The 20,539-nt window shown below is 37.2% G+C and overlaps 1 protein-coding gene across 1 annotated transcript in view; it reads right to left on the bottom strand.

Moving 5' to 3' along the window:
- Window positions 1-20,539, bottom strand: part of csmd1 (CUB and Sushi multiple domains 1) — a 716,970-nt gene that overhangs the window by 1,745 nt on the left and 694,686 nt on the right. Inside the window, exons 64-70 of the mRNA XM_031902727.1 lie at window positions 19,271-19,382; window positions 18,617-18,796; window positions 15,579-15,623; window positions 14,492-14,653; window positions 5,924-6,030; window positions 5,189-5,273; window positions 2,575-2,704 (exon numbers count right to left, since the gene is read on the bottom strand). Of these exons, the coding sequence (XP_031758587.1) occupies window positions 2,575-2,704; window positions 5,189-5,273; window positions 5,924-6,030; window positions 14,492-14,653; window positions 15,579-15,623; window positions 18,617-18,796; window positions 19,271-19,382 (821 nt within the window). The remainder of the gene's footprint in view (window positions 1-2,574; window positions 2,705-5,188; window positions 5,274-5,923; window positions 6,031-14,491; window positions 14,654-15,578; window positions 15,624-18,616; window positions 18,797-19,270; window positions 19,383-20,539) is intronic.

Here is a 20,539-nt window from a genome sequence, read left to right as displayed (position 1 = left end):
TGAAAGAAGTCAATCACCCAGATAAAAAGACTAAATTCCGTACATTTTTTTTTTTTTATAATCAAAACGCATGTACTGGGGTTTATGACCTTTCCATGGTTCTGCTAATTGTACAGTACAAAGAATATTCCATTTCCTAGCTACATTGCATCTATTGCAAATATTTAGTGGAAATGCATTGTAAGAATTATCTTGCCACATTTGGAACACTAATGCACCAAATTATTGCACAAATTATTGCACACAAACCCCCCCCCCAAAAAAAAACAACAGTACTTTCCTTAAGTTACTTTTTTTGCCATTAAATGTTTCAAACCTCATTTGACTTCTCAAGTTCCTGTAGAGATTATCATAGAATTTGCTCCAGGTAATCTGTTACTGGTGTTTTTACTTACTGGTTTGTATGTATGCATAACATTGATTAGTTAAATTATTAGATTTTGTTGTAATTTCAATGTTACATGTCCATACATGTAATATTGAAATTACAACAAAATCTAATAATTTAACTAATAATAATTAGATTTTTTCATTTGTATTTCAAAAGGGCTAATAATCAGTTTAAATCCAATTTTAGGATAAAAAAATTAAATATTACTATAGAGTAAGTGTTTTCACCTGCCATTAAACAGGAAAAGAGCAGTAACACTGCTTGATTTATAATTAGTACCGTATATACTCGAGTATAAGCCGATCCGAATATAAGCCAAGGTACCCAATTTTACCTAAGAAAACTGGAAAAACGTATTGACTCGAGTATAAGCCTAGGCTGATACCTGATCAGTATTGCTAATAATGGGAAATACTGTACTTAGGTACTAATTATAGGTAATTATTGATTGACTGAAGTTAAACAAATGATATGTGTTTAACTTCAGTCAATTATGATTAACTATAATTAGGATCTATAGGAAATATATACTACAGTATTATATATATGTAATGTATGTAATATGTCACATGTAAAGTAATGGGAACAGTTATATACTGCCCCCGCCAACCCTATAGCGATTCCCGCAGCCCCCACCATCTCTATAGCCCACACCCACAGCACAAAATGAAACAAGTCAGTCTTACACAGTGGCGATTTAAAGTTCCTTCAGTCCCGGATAATGTCGCTCTCAGCATGCCAATATCGGCTTCCCACAGAAGCGTAGCACTGCGATAGGAACCGCTGAGCGCGTGAGTAATCCACAAGACCTTCTACATTAGCCTGCTACCTGTTGGTGCATTCCACAGTGGCGCCTGGGGCGGAAGTGATGTCACGCGCCCCTTCAGGTTGTCATGTCTTCCACACGGTCACATAGATATACTGTCTATCTATAGGCATGCTGAGAGCAACATTAACCTGGACTGAAGGAACTTTAAATCGCCACTGTGTAAGACTGACTTGTTTCGTTTTGAGAGACTGTCCATGCTGTGCGTGGGGGCTGTGGGAATCACTATAGGGTTGGCGGGGGCAGCAGGATTTGCTAGCATGGGGTCTGGGACTCGAGTATAAGCCGAGGGTACATTTTTCAGCACATTTTGTGTGCTGAAAAACTCGGCTTATACTCGAGTATATACGGTATGATGACAGACCTCTTTTTAAAATTTTTATTTTTCTAAGTTTGTCTATTATTATATATTATTCAAAATACACAGAATACACAGTATGATTGATACTACAGACTAAATACTGTAGTATGGGTTAATGTGGTGATGGATAACGTACATTCTTTTAGTGACAAGACTAATCTTATCTGTATATCTGTAATTTATATGTAATCTTGGCAATTTGTTTTGATGGTATTCATACTTATATGTAAAGTGTGAAACTTAAGCAATTTTAGAAAAGCATGCTTAATTACTTGCTTATAAAGGGCATAGCTGTTTAGCAGATGATATGAGTTTTTCTAGATAAAACTGTTTTCTGAAACATTCTCTCTTTGATGATAATAAACTGATAATGTTAATAAAATCATACACCTATACATGCATTTCTTTTTAAATTGTTGATACTTTAAGTAGAGAAACATTTATTGTGCCTACTACAGATGCCTTAGACTTCTTGAATTATTAATGTAAACCTGCCTATTTAAATACAAAATGTACTAATCAGATACACTGTTCCCACATTAAAATTGGCAAGTTTGGCCCTATTATTGTTAGTAACAGCTTTTCATACAGTAAGGGGATGCAAATACAAGAAATACTTGCAAGTGCATGTTTAGGCAAGGGGTGCCACCTTTGTAAATAATGTTTAAATAAGATATACTGCCTTTAGAGGCGATGGCCAAGTAGAATACCTATTATCTTTGTTAGCATTAAATTTCCGTAGTTTACATACACACTGAAAAATAAACTCATAGAAGCAGTGCTAACTCACTTAACATAATAACAGGGATTTATGTAGCAGCAAAACTTGCAGGCAGGAATACTTTCCTGCATGCAAGATTAGTGTGAGTGTGTACTACATGTACAGTAAATATTGTTTAACCCACGTCAGACAAGCAGTAGCATTTATTAAGTTACTTCTTCTATTGTAATTGTTGATCATTTATAAATAGCTTGGAAATACTTATAATAACTTACCTGTGTTTGTATAGGTAAAAACCAAACCCTGATAGAATAAGAGCAAAAAAGGGTACCAATATTGCAGCTGCAACAGAACTACTATTTGTGCCATAGTAGTTGTTGGATGAGTTATTAATGCTTTGAGAACCTGTAACAAAAAAAAGATATATTAATAATTAAGTACATAGCTGTCATTAAGCAAATAGCATTGTGTGAACTGAAAAACATGTGAAGTCATGGCAATACCAATAGATGTTTGAATATGGTATTTGAAAAGCAATTTTATTTCCAGGAACCATAAAAATAAACCACTTTAAAAAATTATACATTCCATCCATTTTAAGATTTTCAGTATATTTTGCTGCCTTGAAAACTTTTAGAAATGTGTTTGAAGTGTGTGTAAGGAATACTTGGGCCATATTGAATAAAACAGGATGCCAGCTATAGATAGTTCTAGGTATAGCACCTCTGGAAATGGTAGTAGGAAGTTGCAGTAGTAATATACTTTAGATAATAAATAATGGTGATTATGGGCTATCCAGTGAGTACTCATTCTCATTAAACAGAAGTAGTAGAAAAATACTTAAACAGACAAAACAATGCAGGGTCGTACTTTCCTATAGAACATTAGGTAACACTAATGTTTTAAAAAAGGTTATAATAAAAATAAAGATAAGAATTGCACAATTGGATAAACATAAGTATATGGAAAATTGGAATGCGCTACTCCCACAACGACTTACATCTGAGGAATGGACAAGCATCTGGGACAATGCCAGAAGAATGGTCACATGTGTCAGGGAAAAAGAACACATATACAAAATCATGATGTTCTGGTATAATACCCCAGACAAGTTGCTCAGACTCTTCCCCACCTGCCCACCAAGTTGCTGGAGGAACTGTGGAGCACAAGGAACCCTTCTACACATATTCTGGGAATGCCCAGTAATCCAACAAATGTGGACAGAAGTAGGCAATCTTATTAGCGGGATCTTCTCTCGGCAGATACCAGCAGACCTCCCTACTTTTCTCCTAGGAAAACCAATGCAGAAGTGGCCAGACCTTAGCCGATCATATCCTTACGGCTGCACGGCTAGCCATAGCCTCTAAATGGAAAACTACAAATCAACCAACCTTAACCGAAATAATAAAAATAACTTCCCACCCCCTTCTCCCTTCTTTAACTCCTACTTATCTATTTGAATGCTTCATCATGCATCCAATGGTTTGATTCTTAGATTTATATGTTCCTATTTCCTTTCTCATTTCAACTTTTCTTTCTTTTGATAATACCTTTCATTTACCTCTCAGCATAACCTGGACAACCTGTACTGTCAAATTCTACTATTCAAAGAATGTATAATGTAAAAACAATTGTAAAAACAATGTAATTTTTGCACTGGATAAAAATAAAAAAATAAGCTACAAAAAAAAAAAAATAGAATTGCACAATTGGACAATTTTTATTTTGAGGGTGTTAGTTAAGAAATACATTTTTGATTATCAGTAACATTAAACATGAGGGGAAATCGTAAGTCCAGATGATATGCCAATGTGGTTACTACAGTATTTTTAAAATAAAAAAGATAAATAATAATAATAATAATCTTTTTTTATACAAGTAGCACTCGTACTTGCAGGCATGTGAGCAAGTACTGTATGTTATCAGCAGCGAAGATATTACACAGGAAAAAGTCCTGGGGCAAGAACAAAGCATACAGTTCTTAAACACAGAGAAAAGGGAATCTGGCAGAGGGAGACATGACATCTTAGAAATTGTTCTAGTGTTCCTTTCTGCAAGTTTGATCCCTAAAGTGACTTACAAGCAAATCTGAAAATAAACTAGGAACCTCTCCAAATATTGTGTTTCCCTCCTTTTCATAAAAGGACCAGAATCAGAGAAATCTATAAGAAAAACCATATATAAACTGTTACAACTAGCGAAGCTGATAAAGCTCCATGTAGCTTTAGTGTATGTAGGCAAAAGCCAGTCTTCCCCCCTGAAACAGCGGGATAAAAACAGGATCACAGTTAGTAGACAGGCAAAGGTCAAGGCAGGAATGGTGAGGAACAAGCAAGAAGCCAGGAACTGGAAAAATCACCAATAGAAAACATTTTTTGCAACCAAAATCTTTCAATAAAGAACTCTAAACATAACCTGGGCTCTCAGTGAGTTTTTATTTCAAATTTGGCAGCAAATTGCATTATTATTATATTGTGTGTTGTCATTATGCTGGTACCTATGTTCACTAATTTTTTTTTCCTTCAAAAAACATTTTTGCCCTAACTAGTATTTTAGAACATTAAAGGACATACTGTAACAGGAGATCTTTTTTCAAAACAAAGAACCAAGACTTTAGACTTGAGGAATAGTGAACAGCAAAACTTTTCTCCAGCCATATATTCCCTGCAGAATTCTGCATTTGGCCATTGGCAATTTTTTTGGTGAAACACCCGCAAAAATTTGCAGTGACAAAAATTCGCTGAGTGAGAAAAAAGTTGAGGTTGTGTCAAAAAAAGTATTGGTTGCATCAAAAAAGTTCACGTCACTTTTGTCTTTTTCAACCCAAATTAATTATTTAATTATGTAACTCTTTAACATAAAACACAATAAATAAAATTTAGATCTTACTTTGTTTTTGAAACATAAATTTGCCGAAATCCTTTGAGTGTATTTCACCTTGGAAGTTGAACACACCCGTTGCTGCTGATGAAACCTATTTTACACAACCAAGAAAAACTGTTTTAATGAACAGAAACAATCAAAGATATAAAATGGAAAGGCTTTCAAAAGTTCTTATGTAATACTCTGGATATAGTGAATATATACATTTGTATACTGCAACTCTTGCATTGAAACTGAAGAATCCTGATACTCTGTTTTATTTTGTCCTCATTTATTTCTTGACTGTCCAGACATTTTTTGAAATGATTTCCTGCCCTTAGAACACCACGCAGATACATTTTCTAGGGGCAAGTCCCAACCAATGATCAATGGATGCGTTGAAACGACTAGTAATGTGCAACAAACCCAAGGACATGTTTCTTTTTATATAATAAACTATAACTGCCTGAAAATAAATTATTTAATGAAAAACATTTATTTAGGCCATCCTTAATATTGATTTAATAAGCAGAACACATTAAATTATATTTTGAAATTTTCCTGTGAATTAGATTCTACTGCATAGCTACTGCTAATTATCATATCAGATAAATATCATATAACACTTTGTCTGTGCAGACTAAAAGAAGGGTTCCAATCATAAGATATATAAGTGTGTGCTGTTAAATTCTTAATTTTGAGCCCTTATATGCATGGATCAGTCTTATTCATTGATAAAAAAAAAAGTTGTAAAATACTTACATAACCATCTATGACCCAATTTTCAAACTTTGTAATGAGAGTGTCTGATGATCCTTTAACCTGAAAAACTTTTAAGAGCAAATGAGCTTCTTCTTTCTTGTAAACACCTATAAAATCGAAAAAATATATTGTATCTCAGCTGAATTGACCAGAAAAAAAATTAAAATAAATATAGAATTATCAATTTGCTTTGAATTCAGACTATTCTGTGTGCTTCTCTGAATATTTGTTATACATAGAAAAGCACAGTATGAAGCTGTATAGCATATACTTGTTTGTTTGCAATTTCATTTCCCCAATTTTAGAAAATTGACATTATTCCAGATGTATATTATGATTTTGGATTTGGAAATGTGAAGAAAGGTAGGGTGATTTATTAAAAATTGAGAATAAGAAAAAAGCGAGTGTGAAAAAATGCAATCGCCCCTTAAACATTAGCTTATTTAAAAAACCGTTCCAAAATTCAGATCGAGAAAAATAAACTAAAAGTGCAAAAAACCCAACCACAAAGGGCGAACAACTTTTTCCCATTTCACTAAAAAACTAGCATGTCAGTGATATTCACATGGTTCCATTCATTTTCAATGAGGCAGAAAATGTTTTTTTAATGTTTTAATAAACTGAGGAAATAATGTTGTTAAGACATTCCCAATCCTATAGAACCTAACCAGCCCTAATTTTTCTGGACACTCATTTTTTTCTAATAAAGACTGACTATTTGAGCTTTCTGAAGATACGAGTACCTGTATTCATGTTCACATTTCTTGCCACAATTTTTCAAAACAAGAAAAAACACATACTTGATTTTTGAAAAATAACTCCCTTAGTCTGGCTAATAATTGACAAGGGAAAATAATGGTATTTTTCTTTTTCTTTCTAAAGACAGAATTTTTTTTTTTAAATTAAAATCTGTAGCAAGAGGTTCCCATATTGGCTCTAGCATCCTAGCTTACTACATTGTGCCAAACATTTTTATTGCACACCAATGTGAAATTAGTTATCTTTATTCCCATTTCAGTTGGTTAACCCTTTCCCTGCCAAGCACGTAGCTTCTACGTGCTGGCATACAAAATCGTTGTATGCCAAGCACATAGAAGCTACGTTTCCCATAAGGACAGCGCGTTCTCTGCACTCGCCGATCGATCCGAGTGCAGAGACGCGCTGCCAGGCCCAAAACCCCCTAGGCAACGAGCTTACCAACGCTGCTCCCTCCTGGGCCCCCTCCGATCGCCTCTGTGTGACCCCCAAGTCGCAGCGACGTCATCAGGACGTGCCTGCTGCTTGGGGTATTTAATCCTGCCCCTGGCGCCGCCCCCTTCACTCGTGGAGCATCGTGGAGCCTCTTGGAGCCTGCCTGCATCCCCCTGCGGTCTTCCAGCACCAGAGATCTGCCTGCCTGCCTGCCTTTGAGATCTGCCTTGCCTGCCCCAGGTACCAATTTTGCACCATTTACACATCACACTAATTGTAATTTTTTTTTCTGATTTTTTTTTTGCAGTTTCCACTTTTTTTTTGCACAGGCATACACTTACACACACTCACAAGTGTACACACATACATATTTTTTACTTTGCCTTTATTTTATTTTCCATTTTTAGCCTTTACACACTAATCACTGTTTCATCAGTTTTATTTTATATTATTGATTTTATTTGTTTCATTGCTTTTTCAGTTCTGCATTGTGCTTTATTTCTGTTTTATTACTTGTTTTACTCTATTACTCTGATTTCTAAGTTCTGTGTTATACTTTTATTTCTGTTATATTATATATATATACTGTTATTACTGTTACCTTGATTTTGCAGTGTGACAAGTGATCAGGTAGCCTGAACGCAAGTCACACGGCATAATCACATTTTTCTTGTGTTTTTCGGTGGTTTTGAGAGTTTTCAGTTTTGTGTTATACTTTGATTAGTTATATTGCTTGTGTTACCTTGATTTTGCAGTGTGACAAGTGATCAGGTAGCCTGAACGCAAGTCACACAGCATAATCACATTTTTCTTGCGTTTTTCAGTGGTTTTGTGAGTTTTCAGTTTTGTGTTATACTTTGATTAGTTATATTGCTTGTGTTACCTTGATTTTGCAGTGTGACAAGTGATCAGGTAGCCTGAACACAAGTCACACGGCATAATCACATTTTTCTTGCATAGTTCAGTGGTTTTGTGAGTTTTCAGTTTTGTGTTATACTTTGATTAGTTATATTGCTTGTGTTACCTTGATTTTGCAGTGTGACAAGTGATCAGGTAGCCTGAACGCAAGTCACACGGCATAATCACATTTTTCTTGTGTTTTTCAGTGGTTTTGTGAGTTTTCAGTTTTGTGTTATACTTTGATTAGTTATATTGCTTGTGTTAACTTGATTTAGCATTTTTCAGTGGTTTCGTTGCATTTTAGATTTGTGTTGCTGTTCATTTACTGTTCTTGCTTATTGATCTTGGCTTTTTTTATTTGTGTGTTGCATCTACTGGCTTTTGCTTTTTTTTGCTTGTTCTGGATTGTTCCTGATTGTTCTTGGTTGTATTTTTTTTTAGGGAGTTCAGGAGTTCAAGGGGGTTTAGAGGGGGGGGGGGTTTGAAACCAAAGCTGCTTTTTTTCTTAGCCAGATCTTACCTGTTTTTTTTTTCTAGTGTCTGCCTTGCCTGTGTTGCAGTAGTTTATTTTGCGTAGCTGTTAGATTTTTCTGATCATATTCTGATTTACTTGATTTTTTGTGATTTTGGACTAGGGTGTTATAAAAAAATATTTTGTTGGCAACATGGCCAGAAAGTTGTACTCGGTTGAAGAGGCTGCTGCACTGTGCATGGCCTCTAGCTCGGAGGAGTTCAGTGACTCTGATTCCGAGTATGTGCCCCCTGGTTCAGAGAGTGACTCCTCTACTGAGGAGTCATGGTGTAGTAGTAGCACGGTTAGTGCTCTTGAGGAGCCCATGGAGGTAGAGGAGAGTGTGCAAAATGAGGGAGAGGGTGATAGGGCTGATGCTGCAGCTGGAGGAGAGCCTGCGTGGAGGCCTCCTTGTAATTTTCCCCCTGAGATCCCCCCTTTTACTGCAGTCGCTGGTGTTAAGGTGGACACCAGGAATTTTGAGCCTATTGATTTTTTTCAATTGTACATCACTGAGGCCATCCTACAGGATATGGTCCTCTATACAAATTTATACGCCGAGCAATACCTTACCCATAATCCCCTACCTAGGTATGCTCGAGCGCAGGCATGGCATCCCACTGACATTGCCGAAATGAAAAAGTTCTTAGGACTCACTTTAGCTATGGGTCTCATAAAAGCAAATTCTTTGGAGTCCTACTGGGATACCACTACTGTGTTGTCTATCCCTGTTTTTTCTGCCACCATGCCGAGAAACCGGTATCAGCTACTGCTCCGGTTTCTGCATTTCAATAACAATGCAACGGCTGTACCCCCTGATGTGCCCGGCCATGACAGGCTGCATAAATTGAGGCCCCTTATAAATAGCCTGTCTGAGCGGTGTGGAGAAGTGTATACCCCTTCCCAAAACATTTGTATAGATGAGTCACTTCTCCTCTTCAAAGGGGGCATCGCATTTCGGCAGTACATCCCAAGCAAGCGTGCCCGCTATGGGATCAAATTTTACAAACTGTGCAAAAGCATTTCGGGGTACACCAGCTATTTCATGATTTATGAAGGCAAGGACTCCAAATTAGACCCCCCTGGTTGTCCCCTTGATTTGACTGTCAGTGACAAAATTGTATGGGAGCTCATCTCTCCACTTTTGGGCCAAGGTTACCACTTATATGTGGATAACTTTTACACTAGTATCCCCCTGTTCACTGCCCTATATTGCTTAGATACCCCAGCCTGTGGCACTATAAATCGTACCCGAAAGGGCTTGCCCAGGGATCTGGTCAGCAAAAACCTTAATCGTGGAGAAGTTTATGCCCTAAGAAATGATGAGCTCCTTGCCATAAATTATTATGACACAAAAAATGTATTCATGCTGACGACAATCCACGATGAGTCAGTAACTGTGGTACAGAGAGTTGGTAGGCCCCCTAAAACAAAACCTCTCTGTTGCAGGGAATACAGCAGGTACATGGGTGGCGTTGACAGAACTGATCAACTCCAACATTACTACAACGCCACTCGAAAAACTAAGGCCTGGTACAAAAAAGTTGGTATATACTTGATTCAAATGGCCCTTCGAAATTCATACGTTGTATATAAGGCAGCAGTACCAGGCCGCAAATTATCCTACTATAAATACCAGCTGCAGATAATCCCTGCCCTGTTGTTTAGTGGTGTAGAGGAGACTGTGCCTGAGATGCCCCCTAGTGACAATGTGGCCCGATTGATTGGGAAGCACTTTATTGATACGCTTCCACCCACACCTGGAAAAGTGTTTGCCCAGAAAGCTTGCAGAGTGTGCCGCAAAAGGGGTATAAGACGAGATACACGGTACTACTGCCCTAAGTGCCCTCGCAACCCCGGGTTATGTTTCAAACCATGTTTTGAAATATACCATACTCGTCTGCACTATTGAAAGGGTAATAAATTGTTGTGCACTGATGGAATTTATAATAATTATTGGCATCCCGCTTTGTGCAAAATTAATATAGTAGCCTTATGGTTTATGTATTCAGGTCAGAATTTTATGTCATGGTTAATTTGGTTGTTTCCTTACCTAAAATGTTATGTTAGGTTATGTATAGCCAACTGAGGTGTTGCGTGACGGACTGGGCTCCTAAAAATTTGTGGTGCGTGATGATCATGATGTTTCATCTTGCCTGCAGATGATTTCATCTCCCCTGCTGATGCCACAAGGTTTTTTTTTTTACGGACACCTCATAAGCTACCCTTTCAGGGCAGTTGCTACGGCTATATGTATTTCTGGGTGACATTTTAGGTTTTACTAGTGTACAGTATTAGCTCTCCATGGAATATTTTTTTTATTATTTTTGCACAGTTAGGGTCTTTGTTTGCAGTAGTGAAAAGAAAGTTATAGTTTGTTGGTAGATGGGAGTTTACATTTCAACACTTATGCTAATTGTAGTCTTTCTCCTTATTATGAGTAATAGTATTGTTCTGATGGCATAGCTCTTTTGGTTGGAGAGAAACTGGCAAATTCAAAACTCATTAGCTCAGCTTTCAATGCAGATATTGAGGCCTTTATTTTGGGCAATATATATTTTGTTCTTGGTGCAGGCATTCAGCTTTTTTCAGAATTGTGGTGCTATGCAACTTATGCAATAATGTCCCGCATTTCTGTAATAGATTACCGCACTGTGTATGGGGGGCACTGTGTATGGGGGGGGCACTGTGTATGGGGGGGCACTGTGTATGGGGGGTACTGTGTATGGGGGTACTGTGTATGGGGGGTACTGTGTATGGGGGGTACTGTGTATGGCGGGCACTGTGTATGGGGGGCACTGTGTATGGGGGGCACTGTGTATGGGGAAAATTGGGGGCACTGTGTATGGGGGCAATTGGGGGCACTGTGTATGGGGGTATTGTCTATGGGGGCACTGTGTATGGGGGCAATTGGGGGCACTGTGTATGGGGGTATTGTCTATGGGGGGCAATGTGTATGGGGGGTGCTGTCTTTGGGTGCACTTTCTATGGGTGTATTGTGTATGGGGGGGCAAAACTGGTGCCCTAGAGGCTCCTGCCTAGGGTGCAACAATTGGGGGGTGCCAGGCAGAAGCCTCTCCTGCCTAACCCTAGCCACTTGCCCCCGCTGGTTGTCATTACTCGGTGGGGGCAATGACTCCCTTTCACCACCTCCTCGCATCACCCGAAGATTCGCAGGAATACAGATGAAGCTATACAGTCAAAAGATGTTCAACTAAACAGATAAAGGTAAATAGAATATATTTTGGGGCTAAATTGGGCAGGTTTTTTTAGTTGTTATTGCAATTTCGGGGAGAAATCTAACTTTGGATCTTTTTTTCTTTATTTCAGGCTAAACTGCAAACTTCTACGGAGAACTGAGTCCACAATTCTGCATGTAGGAAAGCAAGAATGGCGCTGCTGAATAGCTACAGGTGTGCACTTTCTGAAAATATATAGTTTGTGGGGGTATTTCACAGGTAAGGGGGTGTTCAGACTGACAAACTGCATGGAGTGCACTTAGAGCGCAGCTCCAAACTTTCGTGAATTGCCCCTGTTTTGGGCTGTTTGGAGGCCGTGTCTTTAGGTGCACCCATGCATGTGGGGTATCGTTTTGTTCAGGACAAGTTGTAGATTGATATTCTAGTGTTTTTTTTCCGTTGCTATGGAAATTTTGGGGAGAAATCTAACTTTGGACCTTTTTTTTTCTTTATTTCAGGCCAAACTGCAAACTTCTACGGAGAACTGAGTCCACAATTCTGCATGTAGGAAAGCAAGAATGGCGCTGCTGAATAGCTACAGGTGTGCACTTTCTGAAAATATATAGTTTGTGGGGGTATTTCACAGGTAAGGGGGTGTTCAGACTGACAAACTGCATGGAGTGCACTTAGAGCACAGCTCCAAACTTTCGTGTATTGCCCCTGTTTTGGGCTGTTTGGAGGCCGTGTCTTTAGGTGCACCCATGCATGTGGGGTATCGTTTTGTTCAGGACAAGTTGTAGATTGATATTCTAGTGTTTTTTTTCCGTTGCTATGGCAATTTTGGGGAGAAATCTAACTTTGGTACTTTTTTTTTCTTTATTTCAGGCCAAACCGCAAACTTCTACGGAGAACTGAGTCCACAATTCTGCGTGTAGGAAAGCAAGAATGGCGCTGCTGAATAGCTACAGGTGTGCACTTTCAGAAAACATATAGTTTGTGGGGGTATTTCACAGGTAAGGGGGTGTTCAGACTGACAAACTGCATGGAGTGCATTTAGAGCGCAGCTCCAAACTTTCGAGCTGAAATTGCTCTTGTGTATTGCCCCTGTTTTGGGCTGTTTGGAGGCCGTGTCTTTAGGTGCACCCATGCATGTGGGGTATCGTTTTGTTCAGGACAAGTTGTAGATTGATACTCTAGTGTTTTTTTTTCGTTGCTATGGAAATTTTGGGGAGAAATCTAACTTTGGATCTTTTTTTTTCTTTATTTCAGGCCAAACTGCAAACTTCTACGGAGAACTGCATCCACAATTCTGCATGGAGGAAAGCAAGAATGGCGCTGCTGAATAGCTACAGGTGTGCACTTTCAGAAAACATATAGTTTGTGGGGGTATTTCACAGGTAAGGGGGTGTTCAGACTGACAAACTGCATGGAGTGCACTTAGAGCGCAGCTCCAAACTTTCGAGCTGAAATTGCTCTTGTGTATTGCCCCTGTTTTGGGCTGTTTGGAGGCCGTGTCTTTAGGTGCACCCATGCATGTGGGGTATTGTTTTGTTCAGGACAAGTTGTAGATTGATATTCTAGTGTTTTTTTTTTTGTTGCTATGGCAATTTTGGGGAGAAATCTAACTTTGGATCTTTTTTTTTCTTTATTTCAGGCCAAACTGCAAACTTCTACGGAGAACTGCGTCCACAATTCTGCATGTAGGAAAGCAAGAATGGCGCTGCTGAATAGCTACAGATGTGCACTTTCAGAAAACATATAGTTTGTGGGGGTATTTCACAAGTAAGGGGGTGTTTAGACTGAAAAACTGCATGGAGTGCACTTAGAGCGCAGCTCCAAACTTTCCAGCTGAAATTGCCCTTATGCATTGCCCCTGTTTTGGGCTGTTTGGAGGCCGTGTCTTTAGGTGCACCCATGCATGTGGGGTATCGTTTTACTCGGGATAACTTGTTCTTTCATAACCTGCCTTCATTTGAAAATTTTCATTGGTGTTTTATTCTCAAATTTACTTTGGACTTTGTGACGGTGATAGTGTTTCAGAAAAAAAAAAAAAAAATTAAAATATGGTATATGTTTTTACGCTATCTGTATGACAGGAGCTACATTTAGAGCAAAAACTACACCACAACTAAAAATATAGAGGTGTGCAGTTTCTAAAAATGTGTGACTTATGAGGGTATTCCATTTCTGTCATAAGATATGCCATGTTAAAATAGAGATGGCCTTTTCGCTTTTTTTTCGATGTAAAATTGCACAAAACGCTGTTTTATTATTGGGGTGTCTTCTGGACAAGAAAAGTGGCTTACCAACACATATTTGGTATTGTTGGATTCAGCAGAAGCAGGGCTTTTACAAACAGTAAAATTTTTGTAAGTTAATGTAATGGTTCTTGGAAAAAAAACACAAAATAAAAATACTTTTTTCTTTATTTCACTTTTTTTTTAACATATTTCACTCAAAAAATGTGTTAAATCTCCAGAAAAAGTACAAAATTTTATTATAATGTTCAAGCCCAATTCGTTCCGGAAAAAACGATATATAACATGCTTAATTTCATGTAGGTTTTCTTGTCAAGAAACCGAAGCAAATGTAATGAGTGCAAAATGTCTAAAAACGGCTTGGCAGTAGATGTTCACTTTTGGGACAAATCGGCTGGCAGTGAAAGGGTTAAAATAGAATGGAACATCCTTCATTATTTATTTGTTGATTTATTGTTGATTATTTGATTTGCTAATGTATTTACTATGGTTCTATAAATCACAATAGTGTAACAGTCTTCAAACCTACCTGATAATTTCAGTTCGATGTTGTAAGTATCTAAAAATGTTCCATTTACTCTGCTGCTTGTGTTATTGAACCAATCAATAGTTAAGGTTGCTGAATGTTGTTTTCCAAGATACTCATAAAATCCTTTCCACACAGAATGTATACTGAAAACATCAGAGGGAACTGAAATTGCAGGATTTTATATTAGACTGACAGAAAATTTAAAGAAGAAAAGGTACAGCTTTAAAACTATACATAAATAAATATTTTCTAGCACCAGGATACAGTACATCACTAGTTAGATATATGTAAATGTGTGGTACAGTATATACAATCTGTATTTATTGTATATTAATAAGGCATTACTTATTGTGCATATAGATAATTCATTTTGTTTATTTGAAATTAAAAATAAGAAAACTGCTACATTATTTTCCATATCTTGTGAATTCTTAGTAATAGAATACCATACACTAAGGGACACATTAACTATGGCTCGAGCAATCAGTTTTACTAATAGATCACTTCAGGAATCTGCTGGCCCTTCCTCAGTTATACATTGTATTTGCTGCCTACTTCAAAAATAAAATAAAATTAGATTCTAAGCCTTGATTAATTGCTGAAATGCCTGCCTGAATTATTCCTTATCCTTGCTTAAAGCACTAGGGCACTGTGGAGGTATAGAGCATTGATATCATACAGACAAACGAGAGAGTCGTAATGGTGGAGATTTAAAAACATGAAAAACTATTTGAATCGACTGAAATCATATTATACCCTTTATTTTCAATTAATCAAATTTCAAATCAATTTTGAAAGCTAGAATTTAAAAAAAAAGTTTGTATTTTGAAAATACAGTTCACTTTATAAATCTCAAATATTCATGTTTCAGAATTCAACTTTGCCATGAAAAACTTTAAACCTGGTATAAGCTTGTATTAGCCTCTAATATGCAAACGGCTTCTGATCTAAAGAAAAATACAATATTCTCTAACATAAAGTAATCATAACCATAATTACAGGTACTTGTTTCAGTAGATTCATATTTTAGCACTAAAATTTAAACAAAGCATACACAGCAATGTAAAATAATTATGACTGAACATACCTGGAGTTTTGGTTGCAGTTGCATTTAGCTCTCTAATCCCTTTAACTTGAAAATAAAAAGATAAAGGTTTGTACACAAACTAAAACACTGGCCAACCAACCAACAACTTGCTATATTGCAGTTTATAAACCAATGTATAAATATACATGAGTGTATTGTCCTAAATACAACTGCTATGTTAAACAGTTCATGAAAGAACTATGAAAGAAACATATCAATATATCATATATGAATAGAAAGTCATGCATTTACATAAGAGTAATAAGATATTGTAAGTTTATTGCATCTTTTAAGTCATTTTGCAGTATGAGCCATACAATGATCAATTTTCTGTGTGTGGGGTCTGTTACTTCAGCTTTTCTTTAACAATAGCATGCAAAAAAAAGCTATCAGGCAAGCTAAAATAGAGATTGAAAGGGGTATTGCAGCTAGTAGTAAAAGGAATCCAAAATTATATTCAAAATATGTAAAGAGTAAACAAAATGAAGCAAGAAGGGGTGGGGCCCTTGTTATCATGGTCGGATAGTTAAAAAGAACAGGGAAAAAGCAGAAATTCTTAACTCATATTTTTCTACACATCTGAGGTACCAGCTAATGAAGGCTTCCCTTTTAATAGATTCTAGTAATATAACTACTGTTGGTCACTCAGTCAGAAATAAAAAAAAAGACTTGAACATGTAATAAACATAAATTTTTCATGATTCATTGAGGTCTGGCATAGTGCAGAGAGACTGATGAATTGCTAATGTGGTGCCGTTATTTAAAAAGGGATTCCATTCTCAGCCTAAAAACTATAGGCCTGTTAGTCTGACATCAGTAGTAGGAAAACTTTTTGAAGGGGTAATAAGGAATAGGATACTTGAATACACTGCAAATCACAATACTATGAATTTGTGCTAGCATAGTTTTATGTGTAGCAGATCTTGCCAGACTAATTTAATTGCCTTTTATGAGGGGGTGAGCAGGAGCCTTGACTCTAGGGTGGCAGTGGATGTCATTTACCTTGATTTTGCTAAAGCATTTGATTTGGGATGCACCGTATCCACTATTTTAGGATCAGGCCGAACCCTGAATCCTTTGTAACATGTTCGGCCGAATACCAAATCCTAATTTGCATATGCAAATTAGGATAAGGAAGGGGTAAAGAGAACCGTGCACAAAGTGTGAGCGGTGAAAAATGTTCAACTTCGGTGTTTATGTAACAAAAAGTCACATGATTTTAAGGATTCAGATTCAGTGCATCCCTACATTTGTACCACACAGAAAGTTAATGATAAAATTAAAGGATATTGGCCTGGAACATAATATTTGTACCTGGATAGAGAACTGGCTGAAGGATAGATTACAGAGAGTTGTAGTTAATGGAACATTAACATTAATTGGACCAGTGTTGTTAGTGGAGTACCTCAGGGGTAAGCCCTTGATCCTTTACCTTTTAACTTGTTGTGAGAGATACAATGAAAAGGATCATTGTTTGGTGTATTTTCCACCAGTGTTGAAGGTGGGATACAAGTAGCACCAGGTAAAATACCTGGTTTTGCAGCAGGTAATGCTGTGTTTAAATTACTGGATTAGGAAGGCTGCAGGTGAGCAGCGCATAAAAGGGCTGTGGGATTACACAGTGGGGGGCTGAGTTGGAGATTGGTTCTTGACTCAGCGTAGGTCACTCTCAGAGCAGGAAGGCTTCCTGCCTGTGTTAGGAACTCCCAGAGGAGCTGGGAGTGCCTCCTGACACTGGGAGGAGAAGAGGGAGTCGTGACCAGGTGGATGAGAGCTGAGAAGAGTCAGCAAGGCTTAAAGTGAAGCCTGAGTGTTCATGAGTGTGAGTCACCACAGATGTGTGAAAGTCGCCAGGGACAGTGAGAAACCCTGTAAAGGTTCCAGAGGGTAGAAGTAACCTTGGAACGTGAGAACCCTGAAGAAGCAACAAACAATAACCCTGAACTGTTTGTGAACTTACTTATGTTTATGATGGGAAGAGTTGGCCCTTAATAAACCTGTGTTATGCCTGAAGAAGTTGTGTCCCTCTCTTATGCTCCAGATCTTCTGCATACTTGCCTACCATAGCTAATTTCCCCCAAAAATTATGTGTACAGGCAGTCAGCATGTCACATTGTTTAAATTGTTTTTGCTGATGATACTAAACTGCGCAAAACTATCAATTCTATGCAGGATGCTGCCATTTTGCAGAGCAATCTGACAAAATTGGAAAACTGGGCAGCAAAATGATAAATGAAGTTCAGTGTTGAAAAGTGCAAAGTTATGCACTTAACTGAGAAGGATCTAAGGAGTTTTATAGATAGCAAGTTGTCTAATTCCAGGCAGTTTCATTCCATGGCTACTAACGCAAATAAAGTTCTGTCTTGTAGAAAAAAGGGCATTAACTCATGTGATGAAAACATAACGTTGCCTCTTTATAGGCCTCTGGTAAGGCCTCATTTTAAGTATGCAGTCCAGTTGTGGGCTCCGGACCTTAAGAAGTATATTATTATTATTATTAAGCTGGAAAGAATGCAAAGATGTACAACTTAACTAGTAAAAGGGATGGAAGATTTAAACTTTGAGGTTAGACTGTCATGGTTGGGGTTGTTTTCTCTGGAAAAAAGGCCCTAGTGACAGGACATAATTACTATGTTTACTATAAGTATGTTTAAGGGATATTAACTGTAACTGGAGGAGTCCCAAGCCGTACTTGGATTTCTTACTATTCAGTGCTATTCTGATATCTACTGAGATCTGCCATCTCGCTGTCTTCCCATTGTTCTGCTGATCGGCTGCTGGGGGGGAAAGGGAGGGGGGTGACTCCATCTTGCAGTGCAGCAGTTAAGTGTGACCCATTTAAAATTAAATATAAAACAAATGTTTTCCCATGACAGTATTCCTTTAAAGCGGATTAAAGACAGATAATGTGAGTTCTTTTAGATCTTATACATGTATAAATGTTTGTCTAGGATAGATAGACATTTTTCACCCAACACCAAATCAAAAGCCCACAAAACACTTTATTCCTTCAGACTCAGCCTTGGAAAAATACTCACTTTTGCAAATAGGTGGCTTCCCAGTCCACTTCATGTCACTTTTACAAGTTCGATGTTCTGATCCTCCAGCAAGAAAATATCCTTGCTGACACGTATATAGTAAAGTATATCCTAGTGTAGGTAGATCTATTGCTCTTACATCTGAATATGCAGGAGTTTCTGGCTGTCTGCATGCATGAGCTGCACATTTGGTGGAGAAAACGAATAATAAAAACACTGAATACAGTGTATAAAGTTTTACAGTTTTAATAAAACCTGTGTATATAACTACTTCTATATGATAGCGCAACTTAAAACCTCTCAAACCATACTAATTCTGGCTTGACCTCCTTAGATCTACTGTAAATCACCTCACCTTAAATGTAATTACAGTAAAAAATCCAATTGTGAACATGGAAAAAACCATGGATCAAGACTAAAAAAAAAAAACTACTTAAACAGCACTTTAGACTACAGTCGTCCAGATTTTGCTTCTTAAATTTTCATTTATTCTTATTTTTAATAATACATTGGATAGATTATTATTTTCCTTTAAATTGCATTGAATATTACAAACAACTTCCAGTTTTAATTTGTTATTCATGTGTTTGGCTGTTTTTGTAAGTGAGGAAAACATAAAGCATAGTAAATTATGCAAGCTTTAATGGTACTTACAAATGCATTCTGGCTGGGTTCCACTCCATGTTAAATTAGCAAAACAAATACGTGTAGTTGAGCCTTGGATATGGTAGCCTTTTCGACATCTAAAGAAGACGGTGCTTCCAATCTTCAAAACATAAGAATACCACAAATAAGTCATAAACTTAGTCTAAAGTATAACTGAGCATAGCTATTTAGATGATAATGAGGCACATAAATGAGTCTGCTATAGTCTTTTTCTTTTTAACAAGCAGCAGAATGTATATTCCAAACATTATTAAAGAAGACAGCTGAAACAAGCTAGGCTGTCATTGTAACATATTCTTCAAATATATAAAAATGCATAAATTAAACATTTAAACTCTGTCAAAATAAGGAACTTAAAACCCAACAAAGTAACCGCATTTCCATATATATTATGACTGATGTTATATTGTAATAGCAAAATGGCATAAAGTATTACTTCTAGGCCTGTGCTATATCATCTGCTTTCATTGGACTGGAAATTACAATACCTAAAAATAGATTAAAAATTATTATTCAAGTCCTTTCTTATTTGAAATCTAGGAACTAGGTAATAATACATTTTACACACATACTTTTGAACCTGGAGCAGCTACCCTGTTAATTTAAGGGCACACTTCTATGCGAGGCGTGGATTGATCTAAAATACCAATTTGTTTGAGTGGTGCACACCTGGCAGTAAGTGCATCTGCCATAGGCAGCAAAGTGGAAAATAAAGTTCAATGGTGAAAAGTGCAAAGTTATGTACTTTGGTAGAAATACTATAAACGCGAGTTACATGTGGTAGTGTGTTGGAGGTATCCTTAATAAAGAAGGCTCTGGGGGTTTTGTAAAAGTTGTCTTATTACAGGCAATGTCATTCAGTAGGTACTAAAGCAAATAAAATACATAAAAATAAAGCAATTGCTGTCTTGCATAAAAAAGGGCATTGACTCAAGGGATTTAAACAAAATTTTGCCTCTTTTTAGGTTTCTGGTAAGGCCTCACCTTGAGAATTCAGTGCAGTTTTGGGCTCCAGTCCTTAAGAAGGATATTAATGAAAGGCGCAACTAAACTGGTAAAGGGGATGGAGATTAAAACTATGAGGTTAGACTGTCAAGGTTGGGGTTGTTTTTCTCTGGAAAAAAAGCTGCTTGCGAGGGGACATTATTTTTTAAATAGTTTTTATTTTTGCATTTTTAATAATAAAAACAAATAATTAAAAAATGAGCAGGAAGGGTAGTAGGATGCTACCAATTAGGAGGTCCACATTATGACAAA

Source organism: Xenopus tropicalis, chromosome 5 (assembly GCF_000004195.4).
Source record: "Xenopus tropicalis strain Nigerian chromosome 5, UCB_Xtro_10.0, whole genome shotgun sequence".
NCBI lineage: Eukaryota > Metazoa > Chordata > Amphibia > Anura > Pipidae > Xenopus > Xenopus tropicalis.
The sequence above is the reverse complement of the archived record's forward strand: the minus strand, read 5'-3'. Positions and strand labels throughout refer to the sequence as shown.